Below are 21873 nucleotides of genomic sequence, written 5' to 3' on the forward strand. Positions count from 1 at the left end.
TAAATTTTCATCGTCGTACCGAGTTATGGCTGATTTCTGCTGAATGCTACCCACGAAAATCTTGCAATTTTAAGTACGAAACTGAAAATAATGACCTGTTAAGGATAAGAAATGACTTACGAGATAATTTTAGGGATACTGAAAGGGTAATTCGAAACTAATGTCACTAATAATTCTCTTTCGCATATGCTTTGGTTTTGCCTCACTGCGCTCTATGATTGGTTGGCAAATTTAAAGCTTGTGCTGTTTTCTCAACCAATGGGAAGCCAAAAGCCTGAAAACCAAAACCAATCATGGCTGCCTCAGGTATGGTCGTATCTGGGTATCTGGGTATCGGACGTCGAGCTGTGCTTAGCGCACATTCGGTGTGAATGAACTCTTCAATCTTTAATCCCAGTTGCCAGCGATAGACGTCTTTCAGGTTACGCCTGCAATGCTTGAAACCTGAATGTGTGGCTCTGAGTTCGTAATATCATAATAGAGAAGAAGAGAGGAGGGTTAGATGAATCTCATACATTTGACAGGATCCAACCGTGCAGCCAGTGAAAGAATTAATAAATAAGTCAAATAAGAGACCACCGCATTGTACTAACCAAATCTAGCCTGCCGGGAAGTTGCCTTGAAAGTTTCGCTGGTAGAGCAAAGGCTTCCGGCTGCGGGCAGTCGGCTGGCTACGGAGGGGGGGGGGGGGGGGAGGGGTAACACGTAGGATGCAAGCACAACTAAATAAGCCGACAAGAGTAGGCACAAAAACCCTACGGAACCCTACGTGCAAGAACTTGTTTCAAGGAGGTGGCGTAGAAAGATTTTCGCTCAGTTTTTTTTAAAAGGCAGTTACCCCAAGGAGGACCAGATCTGTGTGCTAGAGTTAACCTAGCAGGGAAGGGGGAGGGGACATCTTTCAGCTTCTTGTAAACACGTCTGGTAGGGCTAACGTGATCGCCAATCAGGGACAATTTTTCGCTGGTTGTCAAAGTCCAAATGTTAGCTCACGGCTAATTTAGTATGCGCCTCCCTCGCTGTGAGTTTGAGCCTTCAACTTAAGTTATTGAACAAATGAAACCGTCTACTTGATTAAACAGTTATTCTCAGTTCAAATTAAACTGTTGAACATCTCTTTGGTGTTCTCCCAGAATGATATCAGTGTGTAGCTTGGCTCTAATTTTCAGCTTATACACAGGGACAAAAAGATAAAATATCTCTTTAAGGTTTAGAATCTGTCACAGTTGCAGTTTTGCACGTAGGGTGATATGCTACATGGAGTAGAAGAGCACCTTGACCATCTGCTAGAGACCAACGCACAGCCGGGCTCTTCCTTCCAGCTGCTGAAATGCGGGAGAAATAGATAATATAAAAAAGAGCAAGGCTGATTTCACGGTCAGGGAAGCATATTTTCCAATATTTCGAAAGGCACCGCCTTTCAAACATACCCTGAAGAGGAAATGCCGTGCCTTTCGAAATATTGGAAAATATAGTTCCCTGACCGTGAAATCAGCCCTGCTCTTTCTTTAGATTATTTGTTTTACAATTTTTTTGCTGATTACTGAGATCCTACACTACAGGATCCGGTACTTTTATTTTGTCGCGGTGGCCCTTGCAAACACTGAAAATTACTGTTTTTTACGGGACAAATAGAGGCATTTGTTATCAAATCTGGTAAAAATTTTATTTTTAGAAGGCGTCACGGTGAAACAATTGCAGGCGCTAAATATGGCTTCTGTTCCAATATTAATACGAGGTTCATTTGCAGTTTATTTCAGTGATGATTTTAAAAAGATAGAGGGGTTTTTTTTTTATTTCTGATAGACTGCTGACGTACCCACCAGCTTTGAGATGCTTTGCTGACATTGTATTTTAATCTTCAAACCGTATCGGTATAAGTATGGACAGTAGTATCAGTTAAAGAGTGAGATTATTTGCGACTTATTGACCGGCCGTGTAATTCCCAGCCGATAGATTAATTATTGCATGTCGTGGGCAAATACTGCTTTATTGCGAAACCTTAAATTATCGGCGAAAAATATGAAACCTAAAATCCACTGAAACAAAAGGAAGCAGGGAAATTTTTTATCAGGTTTTGTTAATTCAGACGGGTAATTAATTGGCCGGGTTTCCCCATTCCCCTTTGACCGCTTGTACCAGGGGCCACCTCCATATAAGGAAAGCTCTTCTCCAAAGCAAATAGTGCAGGGGGTCTGAGTGCGTGCGCAGTCAAGATGGCTGGTGCCGAGCACGGGAAGGCTGATGTAGGAGAAGGAAGAATGGCTGCGAGTGAGGGAGCGAACGGAGGGGAATATGCGGACGAAGGACAGGACCGTCGAGGAGGTAAAAAAAATTTTTCACAAGCCGTTTCGATTTCGTACACCATTTTGTGAAGGTTTGGTTTGGAGCCGTCTGGTGGCAAGGGAAGAAAATTCGCTTTGAAGACAGCTTTCGAAGGCCGTTTCAACCTCCGGTCGCTAAGCCTTCGTTTTATGCCGCTTCATTTCCCGCTAATGTTGACGACTTTGCTTTTTTCCCTCTTGCCAGGCGACACGGAGCTTTTCAGCAAGTCGCTGAAAATTCAATCCAAGCGGTTCTACGTGGACGTGAAGCAAAATCGTCGTGGCAAGTTCATCAAAATTGCAGAGGTTAGTCGGAAACAATGAATTGTAATTGCCGGCTTCGAGAAAGTACATATTTTGCACCTTCGCCCAAGCTAAACCACGTCGTGGTTTTTATCTAGATAATGTCCTCTTCTCGGGAATGTCATAAGCAAGCAACGGCGGCCGTCTGAGTGGGTTGTCTTCGGCTGTCCTTGCAATTATTTATCTCAGCTGAATTGGCTGAACGAAAGGTGTGAAAGATGGTGGAGAGAAAGTTATCGGTGGGAGACAGAACCAAAACTTGGCAGGGAGTCGTTACAGCTCTTCAAGCCGTTAAGAACTGCTTATGATAGAGTAATTTCGCCAAAAGCCAGAAAATCCTAGCATAAATTACTATTTTTCTAGTCGTTTTGCAATTTGCCTTTCGATTTTTCATGCGCAGAAAATTTTTTTTTTGGCCGGATTGAATTTAAATGGCCGGGACTTCCTGTCGTGTTATAAATAAAGTATGTACACAAAATGTACTGCTATTTATTATGCGTGGTTGCAAGATTTACCATTTCTAGGTTTCATATAATTTTTTTTTTCTGAACAACAGCTTGTGTATCTTCTTGTTAAGCGCAGGAAATATTTTCTTTCCGAAAAGATTTTAGTCTGTTTTGATAGACGATAAAAATCACCGATTATCAATTATTCAAATGTGTTAGCAGGCCGCTAGCTTGTTCTGCTATTGTAGGTAGTTTTTCCACGTTTTTTATTTGTCCCTTTTGAAAACCAAAGCAGCAAGTACTTTTCTGTAATCGAATTTGTTGCGTTAAAAATAATTTCAAGTGAAGACATCCAACGCTAATGTTATGCTTTTTCATGAATATTCTTGCCGGCATGCGAAAACTTTTTCAGGAACTAATTATGTAAATTTCCGTGACATTATGATGTGCTTGAATTCCTAGATTTCTCATATTTTGTTCAAAATGGGTGTTGAAATGATTCATCTGGCTGTGCCTTGTGGTGTTTGGTTCTTGTTTATCTTTGAACATCGATCGTCTCGATTTGATATAAATTTCGGGGTATCATTTGATCAGGCTCGTCTGTGGAGCTAAATAATATTAGCCCAAATATCTCAGAAATTTTGTCAAACTTGGTTTAGAATTGATGGTGTTTCAAGAATTTGGTGCTTTTACCGTTAAGTCGCTGGTTTGTAAAACGGAGGTTGTTATCCTCGGTAAAAATATTGAAATACATGACGCCATCCCCTTGGCCTCGTAAATGAGTTGTGCAATATTTTTTACATCGTGACGAAAATGAAATGCTTTATAATTCGTAGTTTCGTGGTCATTGCTCATTTTCCAGTGTAGGTTATCTAGTAAATGGAAGTAATTTCAATTTCACAAAATGTAGAAACGTGGTCAAACACAAGTGAAGAAAAAGGAACCTAACTTTTTTCAGTTTAATTTCCACTCAAAGTTTTATTTCAAGGTGTATAGTTCAGTGTCTGAACTTGGCTGAAAAGAACAAAGGAGCATTAACATAAAGAGCTTAAATTTTTAAATTATTTAAAAAGCTTGACAATACAACAAGTATTTAAATACCAGCAGTTGTTGTTCTTGTCTGCCACTGGATTTGTACCCCTTTCATTGTTTCACAAGATTTTCTCTACAGCCTCTATACAACCATTCAAAAACTAGTCTTCAAAATTTATAACATGGCATTACAGATTATCTTGTACATCTTGGATTTTATTTGGATTTGTAACACTGCAGAATAATGACAAGTGTCCTTTGTTCTATACTGTCATAGTAAATGACAATTTTGTAATGTGGCAACAGGTTTAAGTTTTGGGCCATCATTACTTTACAAGGGAGGTGTTAGTAATGCTGATATTAACTGAGTGAGTGATTTTTTTGGAATGCAATATCATGGTCATGAACAGTTCTGTTAATTTTAAAGCTACTTAAAAAGCCTTGTAAGATTATTCTTCAAAAGTGCGAAGGAGCACTAGCTAATCACTAAGCTGAAGTACGTCTACTGTCGCACCGAGTTACAGTACATTAAATGTGTCTCACTAGGGTTTTAAGTTTGCGCTCACACACTGATGATGCAAGGTTTAGAGATGTGCGTGCACAAGCACAGTGAACAAGTCAACAATACTGTCAGTTCAAATTACTTTCCCTGAAGTAGAAACAGAAAAAGTACTTTAAAAAAACATTCTCCGGAATAGTTTTATAAACCTAAATATTGCTGTTCGAGGTTGTAAATTTCATCCAATTAGTTCATGCAAACAAGTCCATTGCACTAAAGTCCATTGCTCTAAAGTTCACGCATGCTCAAATAATGATCCTGGCAAATTCCTATTGTAGTTGTTGTCCCTGAAAATGTAAGCTTTCATCTGGATTTCTCGTGTTTCCTTCAATGGAGAAATTTCCTTAAAATTGGCACAGAGGTTTCAAATAATTTGCTCTATTTAGGGCTCGATTTTCACAAACATTTGTAAGACATTTTTTTATACAGTGGCAAAAACCACAAATTTGCAAAAAGCAAAAAAATCTGGCTTTTGTAACCCCTAGCTTTTTTGCTCTTAAAAGACTTTTCTGATAAGTTTCTATTCACTGTAAAAAATTTCAGAAGATTTCTTCAAATTAGAAATGGAAAAAAAATGGAAATCAAAGCCTAATACACATAAACAAACGCCTGTTTTTGAGTAGTTTTTTAACCTTGAGACTGAAAGAAATTATTTTACCAGTGAGAGTTCAAGGACACAATATTGTTCTTGATTATTACATTTTGAGTGATTTCAATGAATTGGTAGATGTAAAACAAGAGAAACCTGGGTTTTGATGTAATTTTTAACATAGCACGTGCCAGTGTAAACCCTATGGAGACACCTTAAGTCATGTTTGAAGTTAATGCTTGCAGAAGAAATGCTCAAAATTCTGATCTTTTCAAATGGTGCAGTGAAGTTTTGTAGACCTCTATTGGTAAAATTGTTCAAGCTATTATGCAGTGTTCTTACCAGGATTTTACCTTGGAGGGTCCCTCAGGGCCCTCCTACCTGAAAAAGACATGTAGGGGCCCTAAAGGAACTTAAGGTTACCGTGTACCTTCAGGGGTGGCGTCAGTTAAACGGATATAGCGCCTCTCAGTTACATCACAGATACCCAAAACCCTATATCAAATTAAAGCTTATAGAACAGGGTATTCAAATATTTCATTGCTTTTCCAAGAAAATAAATTCCCAGGGTTTCCGTAAAGTCAGAACTTGAAGGTCCAGGTCATCGTTCAAGAGTTCCAACTCAATGCGATTTTTATATTTTGGAAGTTTGTTTTTTTTCTCCAGGTCAGGATCCCAAAAGCTTAAAAAACGTGTCGGGGTTTTCCTTAATTCTATTTCGTTCAAAAGCTACAAAACATTTTCAAAACTGCGAGAAAACCATGCAGAGTGAACGTACAGAAATGGCTATCAAGGAAAGAATTTTTAGAATTATCGAATTCCCCGACACATTTTTGTTGGTTATATATTTTTCTAACATCTGGTCAAATTTTACTGAAATCGGCCAAATCATTGTTGAGTTGTAACTCTTGAAAGTGTCCCCTCCAAGCGAAAATTAAAATTTGAGAAAACAGCGCTTGAAAAAAAATTCTCGCTACACAAACAAGTACCGCCACCTAACGCCTTTATGGAAAATTAACCAATCATTTTGCAAGCTACTTTTTCTTCCGGTCACCTCCTGTGAAAATTTTCTCGCAGTTATGCACGTACTCGCGTTCCAGAGTAATCAAACTCCTTCACCATTTTGTTGGATATCTGCTATGTTTGTTGTACGCGCACGTCAATTTTGTAATCTGCAATGATTATGGGAAAAACAAAATGGGGACTGAAGCCGACCTCATCAAGCAAAGTTGTTGGGCCGAAGCAGAAGCGGCTGCGGAGGGTAAAATTATCAGCGCTACGGAATTATCGGGGAACCACCATAACCGCATGTGTATTGTCTCAGTCAAAACGAAAATTCTTGCTGCTCCTCAGTCGAAAAGCCTGCGAATAAATCTATTCGAGCGAAATATTGTTGAGAATAGCGAAGTTTCGAAATTGCTTATCGAAAGTGCAGGTGAAAATTCGCTCTTGAATGAACATCCCAAATTGTTAATGCTGCAAATAGGAAACAAGTATCCGTTTGATGCTTGAAAGAAAACGTTTAAACGGAACTGTTAAAAGAGCTGACTCCGTTTAACGCTTTGGAAATTACTGTAATGCAGTAAGTCTTTGTGAAAACACTACAAGCAAAAGCAGCGGCTTTCTCTTTACTTGTTATCTTATAGCGACGGGCGACGTGAGAAAAGATCAAGATATAGGACATGATTATTAGCGTTATTTTTCAATTGCTTTTTTGTTTTGTTTCCGCTTGCCAAGACTTGTAAGTTTTCCGCACCCGAATACAAGTAATCTGATAACGTTCAGCCGCAAATAAAAAAAGGAAGCTGATGAAGCGCGATTCAGAGACTTGCGAATTGAAACATTTATAAGCACGTCTCCAAATATTCGCTTTGCTGGAAGATTTTAAGACCTTTACCTACTTTAAAGTGTAGCTTAAAGCTTTTGTCTCCTTTTATGTTAGTGTCGTACTCGAACAAACACAAGTTCTTCCACTAAATACAGGATATTCGAAGTGCGAGAACATGGGGGATTCAAGACTATAGAAAGACCCTTCGCGCAAATATCACAACGGGTGGTTACACCGGCAGCAATATGCTGTCAATCAAAGTAAAACTTAGCTTCTGGTGGAAATCGCTTACGTCCCAATTTCTCAGCAAATACTCACTCTTTTCTAAAATTTTTTTTTTTTGTTTGTAAGAACTTACTGGGAAGTTTATTTTTATCTAAAAAAATGAAAATCCAAAAATTTTTTCTCTGAAGGTACACGGTAACTTTAAGAGGGTCAAAATTAATTGCGATCCGTGGCTGGCTTGGAAAAAAGTTGTTTGGCTTTTGTTTTGACAGCCATGCATTCTGGAAAATGTGGATCTTCTTCAGTGAAATAGACTGTTCACAGTCCCCCTATTTTTCCGTGGGATTCTCAAGACCGGTACGCTTCGATGGAACTGCCGCCATCTTGGTTTGTAAAAGCGAGCGCGATCTGGGGAGAGTGTCTAAACTACCGAGGGGAGCGGGAGTGGGTGTTAGTATAATGGGGGATGGGAAGCGAAAATTTTTCCCGCCGCCTCCCAACTCCACTCCCCTCCCTTTGGTAGTTTAGACACTCTCCCCAGATCGCGCTCGCTTTTACAAACCAAGATGGCGGCAGCTCCATCGAAGCGTACTGGTCTCGAGAACCCCACGGAAAAATAGGGGGACTGTGAACAGTCTATCAGTGAAACAACTGCTTGATCTTTGCTTGTTCCATTGTTCACTCCATCCTCAACTCATCAGAATTTTGTTGTCTCCTTTCTTCAAGCCTAGGTACTTTACAACTAAAGTAAGAGTTTACCTTTTGATGCGCCATGTTGTTTTCGAAAATGAAGAAAAAACCACGAGGAACGAATGACTTGAGACCGCAATCCACATGGTCAGTTATGATCCAAGGTGGCAACCGAAATCATACTAAATTAGCTAGGTTTGACATTTGTAGAACTAATGGAGATTGAGCTGGTTGAAGGCTTTAAAATGGTTCTTTTGATGCATAGTTTTCATTTATAAGTTCTTCTTTCCAAGCAGAAAAACTGAAGTACTTGATTCTCAATCGAAAAATTGCTCAGTAATTTCTATCTGTAAGTCCATTTTGCTTGTAGCATCTGATCTGAACTTGTGCGCCATCAAGGGCGCATTTATTTGGCCTTCAATGCGCCATTTCAAATTTTATTGTGGGAATCCCGCAAGGCCACAGCCTGGTAAGAACACTGATTATGTCCCTTGAGAGTAAATTTTTCTCTCATCCTGATTTAGGTGAAATCCTCATTCCTCATTCTCTGAACCCAGTGACGTTGTACCACAATTAATTTGCTACTGTTATCTTGTTCAGGTTTCTGTCAATCGTTCTGGTAAGAGCAAGGTGATCTTCACGATGGGTGTCGCTCGGGACTTCTGCACCAAGCTAACTGCCTTTGCAAATTTCCTTGCCCAAGGTAAGAACTGATTTTTTTGCTGTCTATTTGAAAGGCGAACCAGCCAACCACCCAATGCTATGAAAATGAAATAGAGAATAAGTGCACGTTGTCAATTCTTAGAAAAAATTTCTGAGCCCCAGCAGGAATCAAACCCACAACCTTCCAAGGTTGTGGGTTCGATTCCTGCTGGGTGCTTGGAAATTTTTTCCGAGAATTTACATTGTGTACTTATTATTTATTTCATTTTCATTTGAAAGGTGTTCACCTTTACTATCTCTCTCAGTAATGTGCAAGATAACACAAACTAATCGAATTCCTAGCTGGTCTTCTTTTTTTTTTTTAATTTTTATGGAGTTGCACTTACAACAAATGAGAAGGAGAAAACCCTGCTATGCAATTATGCAATTATTGCTACTGCTATGCAATTAATTGCTGGGTGGTTTGAGGAACCCAGATTGGTTAGTATTGATTGATGCTGATGTTACCATGGCGACCAATAATTATTTTTGACGGGCATTTCTTTTTTTTTTTTTCAGAAAATAGAAAATGGCTTTTTGAAATGAGAAAAAATTACTTTTCTCACCATAACTTTTAAATTTTTAACTCATATTAGTGTTCCTTTATTGGTTTTGATCACTTTTCATTCAATTTTGGTGCTTTCCTGAAGTTTTGGGAAAATCCAGAAATCTAAGATGGCTATCATATGGCAATCATGACATAATTATCACATCATATGACGCAATAAATATGCATTGCGGACATAAAAGGACACATCCTTGTACATACTATCTATAGTGCATGTCTCACAGCCATAGCTTGTATACTTGCGAAGTTATAGAAAGGGGCGGAATCCTCCCCCTCCCTGGCCCCAGAAGGCAGAAAAAAAGGCCTGGTCTAGATAGCATTAATGAAATAGTGACATTGTAAGGAAAATAGGTCACTATCGCTAGTCACTACTGGGGCTTAAATGAAAAGATAATTATTACCTACTTGAAAATGAGCACCTAAGAAGCTCTGTCTTTCCTGACTGGGCAAAATACAATCATATCAGGACTTGCTTAATACATATATAGTCCTTACGAGCTTGTATAAATATTATTTGTGAACTTCTTAATTCCAGCTCCAAAACGTGACGAGGACCAATCTGAGGAATCTGGCGATTTGATGAGGTAGACAGCATTTATTTCCAGGTTGATTTCATTTTGTCACCTTCTTCTCATTGTTGCTTAGCATTTTAATATCAAGACAAACTCCATGTGTAAGATTATTTCCTTATGACTACTGGTATTTTATACTGTGAAAGGAATGTGATGTTGTTATTGTTGTTGTTGTTGTTGTTTTTTGTTTGTTTGTTTGTTTGTTTTTTTTAACTGTCAATAAAATCATCACAATTAGTTGATCCTGAAGGCATGAAGACCCATGTCCAAACAGGGTTGACCAGTGTATAAATCAACAATTACATTGATGCTAAGGAGTCCTGTTCTCATTCAAAACATGCGGTCAGACGTGATTATAAAATCTCCCATCAAAGGGACAGTTCTTTGATTGCTTGCTCATGAAGGTATTGTAAGATGAAGTAAAATATATAGTTTAGGACACACAGGAGCAAACCAAGGGAAAAGTACAAATAGTAGATTAATATTACTTTCAAAGAAATAGTAAGTTCAGGGCTGCAAATAACGGCCGGTCAACGGACAATGTCCGGTCAAAATTAGGTATTGACCGGACAAATCCTTGGATCGCCGGACATCTTGTCCGGTCCTTTACCGACTCGTTCAGAGAAATTTTAATTTTCAACGATTTGATAATCACTAGGGACAACATTCATGTTTCCGAAAGAAAACAAAACGAATTAACTATGATAAAACTATAGACAAATTAGTGGTCGTGAAATTCCCGGTAGTCGCAAATTTCCACGATGTCATCAAGTCCTGTCGCGACCGCAACGCGACCGTTATTTTATTTACTTTAAGTGTTCCCAATTAGTAGAGGGTTTTGCCTTTGGCTAGATAGCATGATTGACTCTTAAATAAAGTGATTGATTATTTGATTGATTGAATGATCGGAAAGCACCCCCACGAAGAATAGTCTCGCTGCACCGAGAATACTCCACGTAGCATTTGTTGCAAAGTGCGAAAAGAAAACAAACTATACGTTACTTCCGGCACACCCTGCAAAACATGCTTGGTTACTAAGCTTTCTGGTGATTTCATCACTCGATGCAACTCAAAATGGAGCGTATAACACAAAAAGTGGAAGAATAAAGTTGTCTTAAAGGGATTCTAAATGGAAGAAAGTCAGCGAGCGCAACAGTTGTACTTGGAATAAGACGCCATGCATTTAATACAATTACATACAGTGCTGCCGAATTTCGAAACCCTTAGACGATATGAATTAAAGTTAAGTGTTTCTTGTTTAAGTTTACATTTCAGTTAACTTCTTTTTTCAAATTAATTAAGAGATCGATTGAACCCTTCAGCTTTAATATGTTCTGCACATTTTACTTAAAGTTCAGTTGTAGAAATGATGTGTCGATTGCCAAAGTGTTATATTTAATTGTAAGTGATTTTGCCAGATGCAAAGCAAAACGGACAATTGCGGTTGTACATGTATCTTGCGTAACCGTTCCACGTACTGAATGCGAGGCTGCTTGTGCAGTAAAGAGTAGTAAAACTATCAACTTGTAATTTTTATTGCCAAACCGACTTGGATTCAGTTGTTTTTTAGTTATAAAAGGATTACTGTGCAATTTGGTTTCACTATCGCAAGAGTTACGACTGTTAAAATTTGACCGGCCAGAAACGGGTAGTGTCCGAGCAAAAACATGTTTGACCGGACAACGTGACCTGCGCCTGCCCGTTAGTTATTTGCAGCCCTGAAGTTGTTTTTCAGAAATCGTTTTCAACCTTTCTTTACATAAGTAGTTATACTATTTATAATTTTGTTGTTGTTTATTTATTGTTAATTTCTATTTTAGCAAGTGCATCAAGGGACCAAACAACAGAATTTATTTTCTTGACCTCAAAGAAAACAACAGAGGCAAATTTCTTAAGGTCAGTTTTGGGTTTTCCTTTAATTTTCCAGATAATTCATTAGTTTTTTTTATTTTATTTTTTTATATTATTAGACTTCGCCTTCTAAAAAAAAAGCTATAAACAGATCATGACAACGTAAAACAGAAAATAAACACGTACTGGGTTAAGGCAGGGTGACCACAACATCACAACAGCTAGCGCCAATTACTGTGGGCCCAATATTAACAAAGTTCTAAACACTCAAATAAGATAGTAAAATATAGTAAACTAATAACAACACGGAATAGGCTCTGAAAGGTTGCGTGGCATATTACATTTTAAACAGACAGATTTCCAGGTTCTAGGGTCCTCAATATCGAAGCACGAAATTTCCCTGTTGTTTACCATTGAGTATGTAATTTTGCATGATGAAACTGCCCATTTTTAATTCCTGCTCAATGTCAATGTTCCGCATTTAAAATGAGAGATTAAGAATGATAAATAAGCAGACAAAACAACAACACGACCACAATGTTTGGCGTAAATTATGGGAGATACATCTCCTGCGGTTGGCATGACAAGCAACTTCAATTGCATGACCATTTAAGCCTCACTTATGTTCCCAGTACTACCCACTGGAATGAAAGAGTATTGACAGGTTGAGCGATTGAAGGACCATGTAAGCCTCACTTGTCTTCCCCGCACTATCCGCTGACAGGACATAACAAGAGTATTGGCAGATCCTATGGTTTACGTAACCTATAGAGCTTCACCTATGTACCAGTTCTGTACACTTACATTGAACACGTACAGCTAGTGCTGGGTCGGACCGGAGTATTGGCAGGTCAAGAAATACTGGCAAAATCTCAGGGGAATCGCTGCCGAGACTTAAGGTCATTCCCCTGTTTTGCAGTGCGCAACTCTACTGCACACAATGGCAAAATAACAAATTTACGCTCATTTCTAGCTAACTACTGAGTATCACTCAGTCTGACTTGTATCTAACAACAAAATTCGTAATTTGCATTTTGCGCGGAAATTAAAGTGTTTTCTTAAGACTCGCCCCAGTCCCTTCGCGAAGAAACCAGTTTTGATTAGCTCGATTTACCACTGCTTTGTGAAATATCTGCAAAACCAACCAGGTGAACCTATTTTCTCTTTTCAGATTTCTAACCACAATATCGTTTGCCAACTACCGTGAAAATTTAAGGAAAATCCTAGTGTTAGAAATATCAAATTTTGCGCCTAATATCTAGCCAATGGACATTTTGGCGTACCTTTAGAGGTAACGAATTAGATTATTTTGTCGAATATCTCAGTAGTACTGGTTAGGAACAGTTTTCAAACAGATTTCACATTGAAAATGATTTATGAACAGGGAAAAAATTCTATGAAACGAGCCGTCAACTGTTCTCTTCAGAAAATAATTCCTTTTTTTGGCAAATGCTCTATTATAGTCCTTTTTGTCCAAACATGCAGAAATTACCATATTTCAATGCTTCGTTGCTGAAGAACAAGCATGGTGACCCCCTCTTTTTACTTCAATTTTGCAGTTAACATATAGTGAACCACACATGGGCAAAGTTTGGAGAAAATCTGAGTGTAGGTTCTATTTTAGGGGAAATATGACCTTAATCGCACAATCGCATGCAGATCCTGTCACAAGGAAAATTGTACCTTGAACATTGAACCTATGCTTTAATAGTCAGAAACTGTGAGTGTATGTAAACAATAGGAATTATTGTACTATTTAAAAGCTAGACAACATGCAGTACAATTAGTAACACTGATGAATGGTACATTGAAGGAATTAACCAACCAAAATGAGAAAATTACCATTTATAACTTGTTTGCAAATGTTTAGGCATGTTTTTGATATAATTTATCTTCATTGTATCAACTTGTCTCGTGGAATACCTCGGGGAAGCTGTCTGGGCCCAGTCCTTTTGCAAACGATACCCAGATTTACTTTTCTTTTAAACCGGAATCACAGCTGGCTCACGATAATGCAGTTAGTACGACTGAAAAGTGTGTCGCTGATATTCGCGCCTGGATGGTCTCTTATAGTCTTATAATAAATGACTCTAAAACTGAATTTCTGATTATCGGCTCCCGTGGTGGGCTGTCCAAATAAACATCAATTCTATAATGGTTGGGGACTCAATCATTGAACCTGTAAAGAGTACTAGAAATCTGGGATCTTGGTTTGATGAGCACATGCCAATGGACATTCACATTGGAAACATTTGTAACAAAGCCTTTAAGGGTCTTTACAACATTAGACAAATAAGAAAATTTCTTTCCACTGAGGCCACCAAGATATTAATTCATGCTTTTGTGACATCTCACTTGGATTATTGCAACTCTCTCCTTTCTGGGCCTCCAAAATATCAACTGGATCGGCTCCAAAAAGTCCTCAATGCTGCAGCTAGAGTCGTCTGTCTAATTTAATCACATTTCACCCTATCTAAAAGATCTTCACTGGTTACCCATAGAGTTTCGGATCGAATTCAAAATATTACTACTTGTTTTCAAAGCGTTAAATGGTATCACTCGACGTTATATCTGTGATCTCATCAGGGAAAAGGCATCAATCAGAAGTTCTTTGAGATCTAATGACCTAACTTTGTTAGAGGTGCCTCAAACCAAATGTAAGACTTTTGGTGATCGAGCATTCGCTTTTGCTGGTCCATCCAACTGCCAAGAACTTAATACTTTCAAGAGACACTTGAAGACATTTTTGTTTAAAAAAGCATATGACATCTGATTATTCCCTACTTTGTTTTATTTTATTTCTTACTTTTTTGTTTGATTGATTATTCTCAAATTTCATATTTTATTGATTTTGACTAAATGTTTCGTTTTTACATTGTAAGCGCTTTTGAATATCGTATAAAAAGTGCGATATAAATTTATTATTATTATTATTATTATTATTATTATTATTATTATTAAAGAATAGCTCTATTAATCTGTCAAAGTTCTAGTGATGCAAAGTAATGAAAACCAGTGCCAGCCACCTTAAGGCAGATTACGTGTTGACCATTAGTAACCTTCTTAGATGGCTACTTTAATACCAGAATTTGAAACCCCAGTAAACTATTTTTTTATATAATTAAGGGGTAGGTCAACACACATTGAATTTTCTTCGTAATTATACAAAACTGAACTTTGCAGATCAACCAAACTGGAAGATATGGCCGAGGAGGTCGAACAAACATTGCTGTTCCAGCTCAGGGCATTGTAGATATAAGAAATGCCCTCTCTGAAGTGCTGGAACAGTACGATGAAGGTGAAGGTACATGTATAACATGGCTAATTTATATAATTATTGTAATTGATGTAATGTTAACCTCAAGGCAAGGCTTTTCAGCAATCATCTTACTCAAAGGACTCAGGGATGGCTTGGAGTTCTGGCAAGGGCACCTTGTGATTTATCATGCAGTTGTCTTTAGTTGCAGCATTCTCAGCAGTGATGTAATTAATATTATCAGTGCTATCTGCAGTGCGTAGTTGATGTTAAGGGTGTTGCCATGGATAACTCATTTTCTGCCAGAATTCCTTCCAGCTCCACCATCTTTGACGTGCACATGACAGGATTTTTTTTATTTGCTTGATCAAATGACAATGTAATTTGTTCTCAAGCAACCAGAAGGTGACACTTTTATATGCCTCAAACACAGCTAGGGAAGAAAAATTGGTAAGGAATTTTTTTATTATCATTATTTTCATATGAGAACAACATGAAGATTTGATCAAGCAAATGAAAAAAATTATGTCATCTACACTTTAAGGCACATGTTCCCAACTTCATCTATGGGTGATGAGTTTAGTAACCTTTATTCAAAGAGTACTAGAATATGAAAACAGCTTCACTCAATATATATTAAAAGTCAGCTTTACAGTGAAGCCAAGAAGACACAAACAAAGGAAGTCAAATTACCATGTTTATTCATTTCTTTTGTTTGATCCTATGGACCTCAATATCAAGTTAAATTTTTATATTCCAAAAGGAGCCTATTGAATGGTATTTTAATATTTATACCCCTCCTCCCCCCTATGTATTCACATTTCCCCGTAGTCAAAAGTTAAAACCACTTCGGACAGCATAGTGCCACAGAAAAATAGTTGTTGCAGAGTAGCCAATTTTTATTGTTACAGTTGAGTGGGAAGTCAATATTATTTTTTTAGTATAGAAAGGTATAGATATGAGGTTAAAGAGTCATTAATTAAAATGCTGTTATTAATAATAACCCTGTGTCCTTGTTTGTAACACAAACCACTCATAGCTGTAATAACAGCTGCTAGAGGTACATGGGAAGTCCATTATGAATGAAAAGTAATTTTCATAAAAACTTTGCACTTACACGTAGCCTCGCTTTCATAATGAGATTCAAAGCAACTCAGAAATGGCCTATCGCTTTCCCTTTGAATTGTCACAGCAAGCAGGGAGCCTGTGATCAATCTTTTAGCTGCATGCTGGATTGAACTTCACACCCATAACAATCTTGTTGCTTTGTGTGTAAAATGAACCAACAACCATCAAGATCACCCATTCAACAAGGTTCTCTTTGGGGTTGATTCAACCATAACAGGTGTTTTGGGTTATGTACCATAGTAACAGCCCTGTAACGATTTCACCCGCAGACTCCTAGCACAGTCACGTTGCTCTTATTTGATCACATACAATCTCAGAGTTTTCAAAATGAAAAAAAGTACCAGGAGGAAATGTCCTATTGCACCGTGTTAGCGGTGCCGTGCGGTGAAAGCTGCACAGGAGAAGGGTGCGACAGGGGGATACTTCCTCCTGCTGGGGGGGGGGGGGAGGGGGTGTCATGGCAAATTTTAAAAATTTTGCATACCCAGAGATGCATTCTGGTGCATTTTCAGGGCAGAAAAGTGTTTGTTTGAAGGTCATTGTAAACTATTAATTATAACAATTGGAATTAAAAATCTGGGCAAAAATATCCACGCCTGTAATCACCTAAGTTATTGACATAAATTCATACTTTGGAGACAAAAAGTTCCCGGCGCAAACACTAAAAGTAGCCGGTGAATTGCGTCAGGCGGCGGGTGCTTTTGAAAACCCTACAATCTAATCAATCCATTCAGTTCAAACTGTTAATTTTTCAGAACACAGAAAATTGTGTCATATTGGACTCTCATATACAGTTTGAAAGTAATAAACTTTGTTTTCTGCAGTAACATAGCCATCAATTCACTGCAGACAGTCATGTCCATCTAACTCTATCTCTTCACTTGCTGTTTCAGAGGAGCCAAACAGTGATTTACCAGAATCACGGGAACGACGTGTGGAACAAAAGCGGTTCTACTTTGATGTTGGCAGTAATGCAAGAGGGGTGTATTTGAGGGTTTCTGAGGTAAGTATTTTATCCTACAGTGTGTAGCAATATATTAACTTTTGAGGTCTGGCCCCAGTTGTTACAAGAGTGGACAACTTTATCCAACACATAAAATTAATGTATTATTTGGTATATGTCTCATCCACTGGATGGGAATTTATCCATTGGATTAAAGGGAGGGGTTCACATTTCAGCGCAAGTGCATGCATTTAAATGCCTTTTTCTCTTTCTTATCAACTTTATGGCATTAAAAATCCCACTCACAGGTACTGTACTTCAGTAATCACATTTTATAATTAGTTCAAGCAAAATGACTGATGACCAAAATTCACAGAAAATGCTAGTGGATTGTACTCCTATTGTCGATATTGAATTTAGCGTTGACCCATAGGATTTATTCCATGGTTGATGTTTTTACAGTTATTTGCATGCGAAATAACACAACCATGTGAAAAAATTACCACCCGAGTTACCTATTCCCTTTAGAATGGCTCATAAACAATGAATTAAATTAAACAGGCTGGGGTCATGGCAAGCAAAGGCAAAAAAGTATTTTGATACATGGACATGCACAGAACCGTGAACCCCTCCCTTTAAGCCAGCTTCTCTTTGAACAACTGGGGTCTGGTTGAAACAATAATCAGATGACTGTTTAGCTTTCTTTAATTTTGTTCATCTGGATAACTAAGTAGAAAGTCGGAAACAAATTGTTACCTTTGTCTTTGAGTAGTAAACTGGATTGTCTTGCTGCTGTGCTCTAAAAGAATGTCTTTTACGTGTAAGTGCGAAACCAGTATTCCAAATACTTGTCAATTAATGTTTCTTTTCTGAAGTTCTCATTTAAAACTAGGTTTGTCATTTATCAAACCGTTTTTTTCATGTACTAAACGAGTTCATCAAGTGTCAACTTAAATTGTCAAGTAACAGATTGGATGACTGATGGCTGTACTAACAAAACGCTTTAGTACAAAATCATTTTCTTAAGTAACAAAGTCATTTGAGAAAAGTAATTTGTCAAGTATCAGCTGTACTTACAATAAGAAAATTATTATTGCGTAGTACTAAACTAGTTTGTCAAGAAGTAAATCAGGTTCTCATGGTAACTTAGTTTTTCATAGCTAGAAGACCATTTGCAGTTATGTATAGTGGAACTTCAACAGTTGTGATTATGAAAAGAAAAAAGCTTGAAGAAATAGACCTTTATCACTCGGTGGCCATGTTGAGTCTCAGGAGAATAAAAGCTTTGTTTTTGCACAGCAGCCTTGCCCAGACGCGAATTCAGAGCGAGGCTTGCCGTGCAAAAACAAAGCTTTTTATTCTCCTGAGACTCATCATAGCCGCCGAGTGATAAAGGTCTATCATGGCTTGAACATGATTGAAACCCATGACCTCTGCAGTAACTGTACAGTGCTCTACCTATGCGAAGCAATCAGGCCAACTGGGAGCTAGTCTTTTTTTTTTAGGCTCACTTTTCACAACTTCTTAGACTGCATAGCTGTGATGGTCTTCACCTATCAACTCTTAATAACTAATTTTAATTTTGTCAAGCAATAAACCAGCCTGCAACTTTTTTATTTTCCAGGTTACGACCAATTATCGGAATTCAATCACAATACCCAAAAAAGGTTGGGAAATGATAAGGGACACCATAGGTGAGTCACACATTTGTAACGAAAATTGGTTCTTGTGAAGAAATTCAAAGCAAAAACAGCCAGAAAGTATTTTAAACATTGGCTGAACACACAGCATAAGGACTGCTAGCAGTGTACCATTTGCTTCTTGGAACAGATGTTGTCTACAGACAAATAATATTTAGTAATGTATGGTCCCAAGGGAAACAGTTAGTTTTGTTTTCCTGAGAGTCCTGATGTTCGTCGAGGAAAAACAAAACTAACTAGTGTCCAGAGGGACTATACATTAAGTGCTTTGTTATATATTTAGACTTTCCCAGTCAGTCACAGCAAAACAAACAAACAGAATTGTATCCCGGTCGGAATACCTTTGCATTTGACCAGGGCACATGACCAAGAATCAACTAATCACTGTGCTTGTTTTGTTAAGTGAAAGTCTAGGTATAGAACAAGAATGATTGTTTTTTATGCGTTTGTCTTTCTTTTCCTCTTTATTGTTAGATGAGTTTGTGAAGGAGATGGACGACGATGAAGAGGAAGATGAAGAGGAAGAAGACGGAGGGGACTAGATCCAAGTCTTCTCACAAATCTCTCTCTCCCTTACTTTATTTCTCTCTTGCTCTCTCTTTCTCCCTGTACTCTCCCTCTTGATACACTTGCGGGGCTAGGTCATACGGTTAATAATCACTGCTTTTAACCCTTTAAGCCCTAGGTCTGGTCAGTGTACACATTCTCAGTATGTTTCTTATTGAAGTAGTTATGAAAAGTTGTTTTTTTAAAACATTAATGGGATCTCAATATTGGTGCTCATATCCATTGATTGAGTAGTGCATAATGTTACAAGAAAAATCAAAGTGCTGATTACTCTTGGGGCTTAAAGGGTTAATTCTGTAGAGAAATGCAAAAGATTTACACTTGGAATCCAAGAAAGCTCTGATTATCATGAGTCAAGAGGACTCCGTTTATTTTAGTTTGTCATAAGTTTGGGATAATTACTTAAGTGGAATATGAACTGGCTGCAGTTTCAAATCAAGGGAGTATTCATTTCATTGTCATTTTCACGTTTTACAGCGCTTAGTTAAACTAAGGTGGACAAAACTTATGGTCCAAAGAAGTGAGGCCTATCATCCCTAGCCCCTCCCCCTTAAAGTACAGCACACAACCTCCCCTTCCTACTCCCCACCCCCCCCCCCCCCAACAAAAAATGCAAACACTTAATTAATGCTAGAAGCAAACTTACGGTACTTTCTAGTTGCAAACGGAAAGAAAATTATTATTCTTATTTCAGGAGGCACAAGAAATTTTAGCTCTGCAGATTACAGTTTTGTTTGTAATCGCTTCGGCTTTTTGAATGCCATGCACAAAAAACAAAAGCAACCAAAAAAAAAAGGAATTTAAAAAGAATTTCTTCAAGCTTGTACAAAAAATTTAAGCCTTCGAAAAAGTGGTCTTTATGATATGATAAGTGATATTGTGAGGTGAAAAATAGGCTGGCTTGTATAAACTGGCTTGCCGAGTGTTAACGGTCATCAGATGTCAGACTGCGTAGCAATAAAATTTGGACAGAGTCCTTGAAATGATTCCAGTGGGTACTGAAGCGTTGTTTTGTTAGCTTTTTTTAAAAGGACTGTGCCCACTAATACAGATACAGTTTTGCGCAGTTTATTTCTATGCAGGAGAGGCAGACCTTAATAAGGGCTTTTAAAATCCAGAAACAAAATTTGGGGTAACCACGCATTTTTCATAGATAATTAAACAACAACAATTCTAAAATTACCTTTAAAATACTAAACAAGGTATGGAATTTTTTCCAAATTTAAGCTTAATAATCTCTGAAATGTGCCTAGTTACCCCCAAATTTTGTTTTTGGATTTCAATAACGCTTGACTAAGATCTTCTTTTCACGCATAGTCATAAACCGCGCGAAAATACCTTTGAATTAGAAGGCAGTGTCCTTAGAAATCAGGGCCGGGTTGTTCGAAAGCCGATTAACGCTAATCCACGATTAAAAGTTAACCGAGGTTTTCTTCTCGCTCGTTAAGAATGTTTTTAAGGCTAATTTTAAGCTAATGGTAAAGAAAAGTTTAAGGCAAGACTGAGAGACAAAAATCTTTTGGAAGAATTCGTATGGGTTAGTAAATAAACTCGAATCAAAGTTCACGTAAATCCAGGATTACCTTAATGGGGTTTTGAACAACTAGGCCCCGGGTTTCTAGGACAATACCGAGATGCGCAGAACGTATGCGCAGTAGCATAAAGAGGCGCCGTCCTTAAATGTAATTCTATCCTGTTGTCACTGTAAGGCGAAGAAAGAAGGAAATGGGTGAAGTTGGGACGCCATAGTTACTTTGAGTGAGTGCAGATTCCTTTGTTTTTGTTAGGGTGCTTTCGCCCCAATCCTCTCGCTGCTGACCTGACTGAGAGCTTGTTCGCAGGCTGTATTTTGGCTTTTCGATTGTTCTGTGCCATCGTAATTGCAGTGTCGGGTGTTAAACGAGTGTCATTAAATGAACAACATTCATTTATGCTTGCAAAGAAAACCTATCAAACAAAGTTACCATAAACTTTGTGAGGCAAGAAAACTACTCATCCAGCGGCGAAGCGTCGGTGAATTACCACCCCACCGGCTCTTGGCTGGTGGCTTCTAACGCACTGCATTGAGCTTGGTCGCATAAAGACACTCGCCGAAGACTCAAAACTAAGCCTGCTTGCACCGTATGTGAGGTGACCCTAGACACCCTAGCCACCTCTGTAGACTTGGCTATCACTCGGCTAATAACATGTATATTCCTTTTGTGATGCAGTAGACCTGCACCTTTCAAAAGCTCTATTTTCACTCGACCCCGATAACCTGCAGCTGCATTGTTTTTTTTTTTTTGGAAATTCTTCAGAGAATAAAGTTGACAAAAGGCCATCATAATACCAAAATTTACTCTCAGTTTTAGAAACTGTCACAAAAAACTGGTTCTTATGCATGATCCCGTGTCTATTGAAAGAGGCTACAGGAGTATAGTTTTTGAAAAACATCCGGTGATTCAGCTTGCGCAAATCGAATGGTAAGTTGTTCTAAAGAACCGCATCACTATAGCCGGCCATAGCTAATAAAAGGCAATGGTTATGAAGCCTGACCAACTTCTTTGTTGTATGTTTTTGTTGGCGTTTTCGGCCTTGATAATAAATATAA

General features: G+C 38.1%; 1 protein-coding gene across 2 annotated transcripts; it reads left to right on the top strand.

The window, feature by feature from the left end:
* Positions 1-2167: 2167 nt before the first annotated feature.
* On the top strand, positions 2168-20269 carry LOC146485021 (transcriptional activator protein Pur-alpha-like). Of its 2 annotated transcripts, none has more exons than XM_085103975.1 (9): positions 2168-2325; positions 2530-2630; positions 8597-8699; positions 9802-9850; positions 11659-11734; positions 14873-14987; positions 16967-17076; positions 18641-18710; positions 19191-19406. In XM_085103975.1, the coding sequence occupies exons 1-9, from the start codon at positions 2217-2219 to the stop codon at positions 19256-19258; spliced, it is 801 nt and encodes a 266-aa protein (XP_084960101.1). In that variant the 5' UTR covers positions 2168-2216; the 3' UTR covers positions 19259-19406. The 2 variants fall into 2 exon arrangements, with proteins under 2 accessions (XP_084960101.1, XP_084960102.1); XM_085103976.1 differs by having other exon boundaries at positions 2172-2325; positions 14873-14993; positions 19191-20269.
* Positions 20270-21873: the final 1604 nt, after the last annotated feature.

The sequence above is a fragment of the Pavona decussata genome, unplaced genomic scaffold, assembly GCF_977016875.1.
Source record: "Pavona decussata unplaced genomic scaffold, jaPavDecu1.1 SCAFFOLD_28, whole genome shotgun sequence".
Classification (NCBI taxonomy): domain Eukaryota; kingdom Metazoa; phylum Cnidaria; class Anthozoa; order Scleractinia; family Agariciidae; genus Pavona; species Pavona decussata.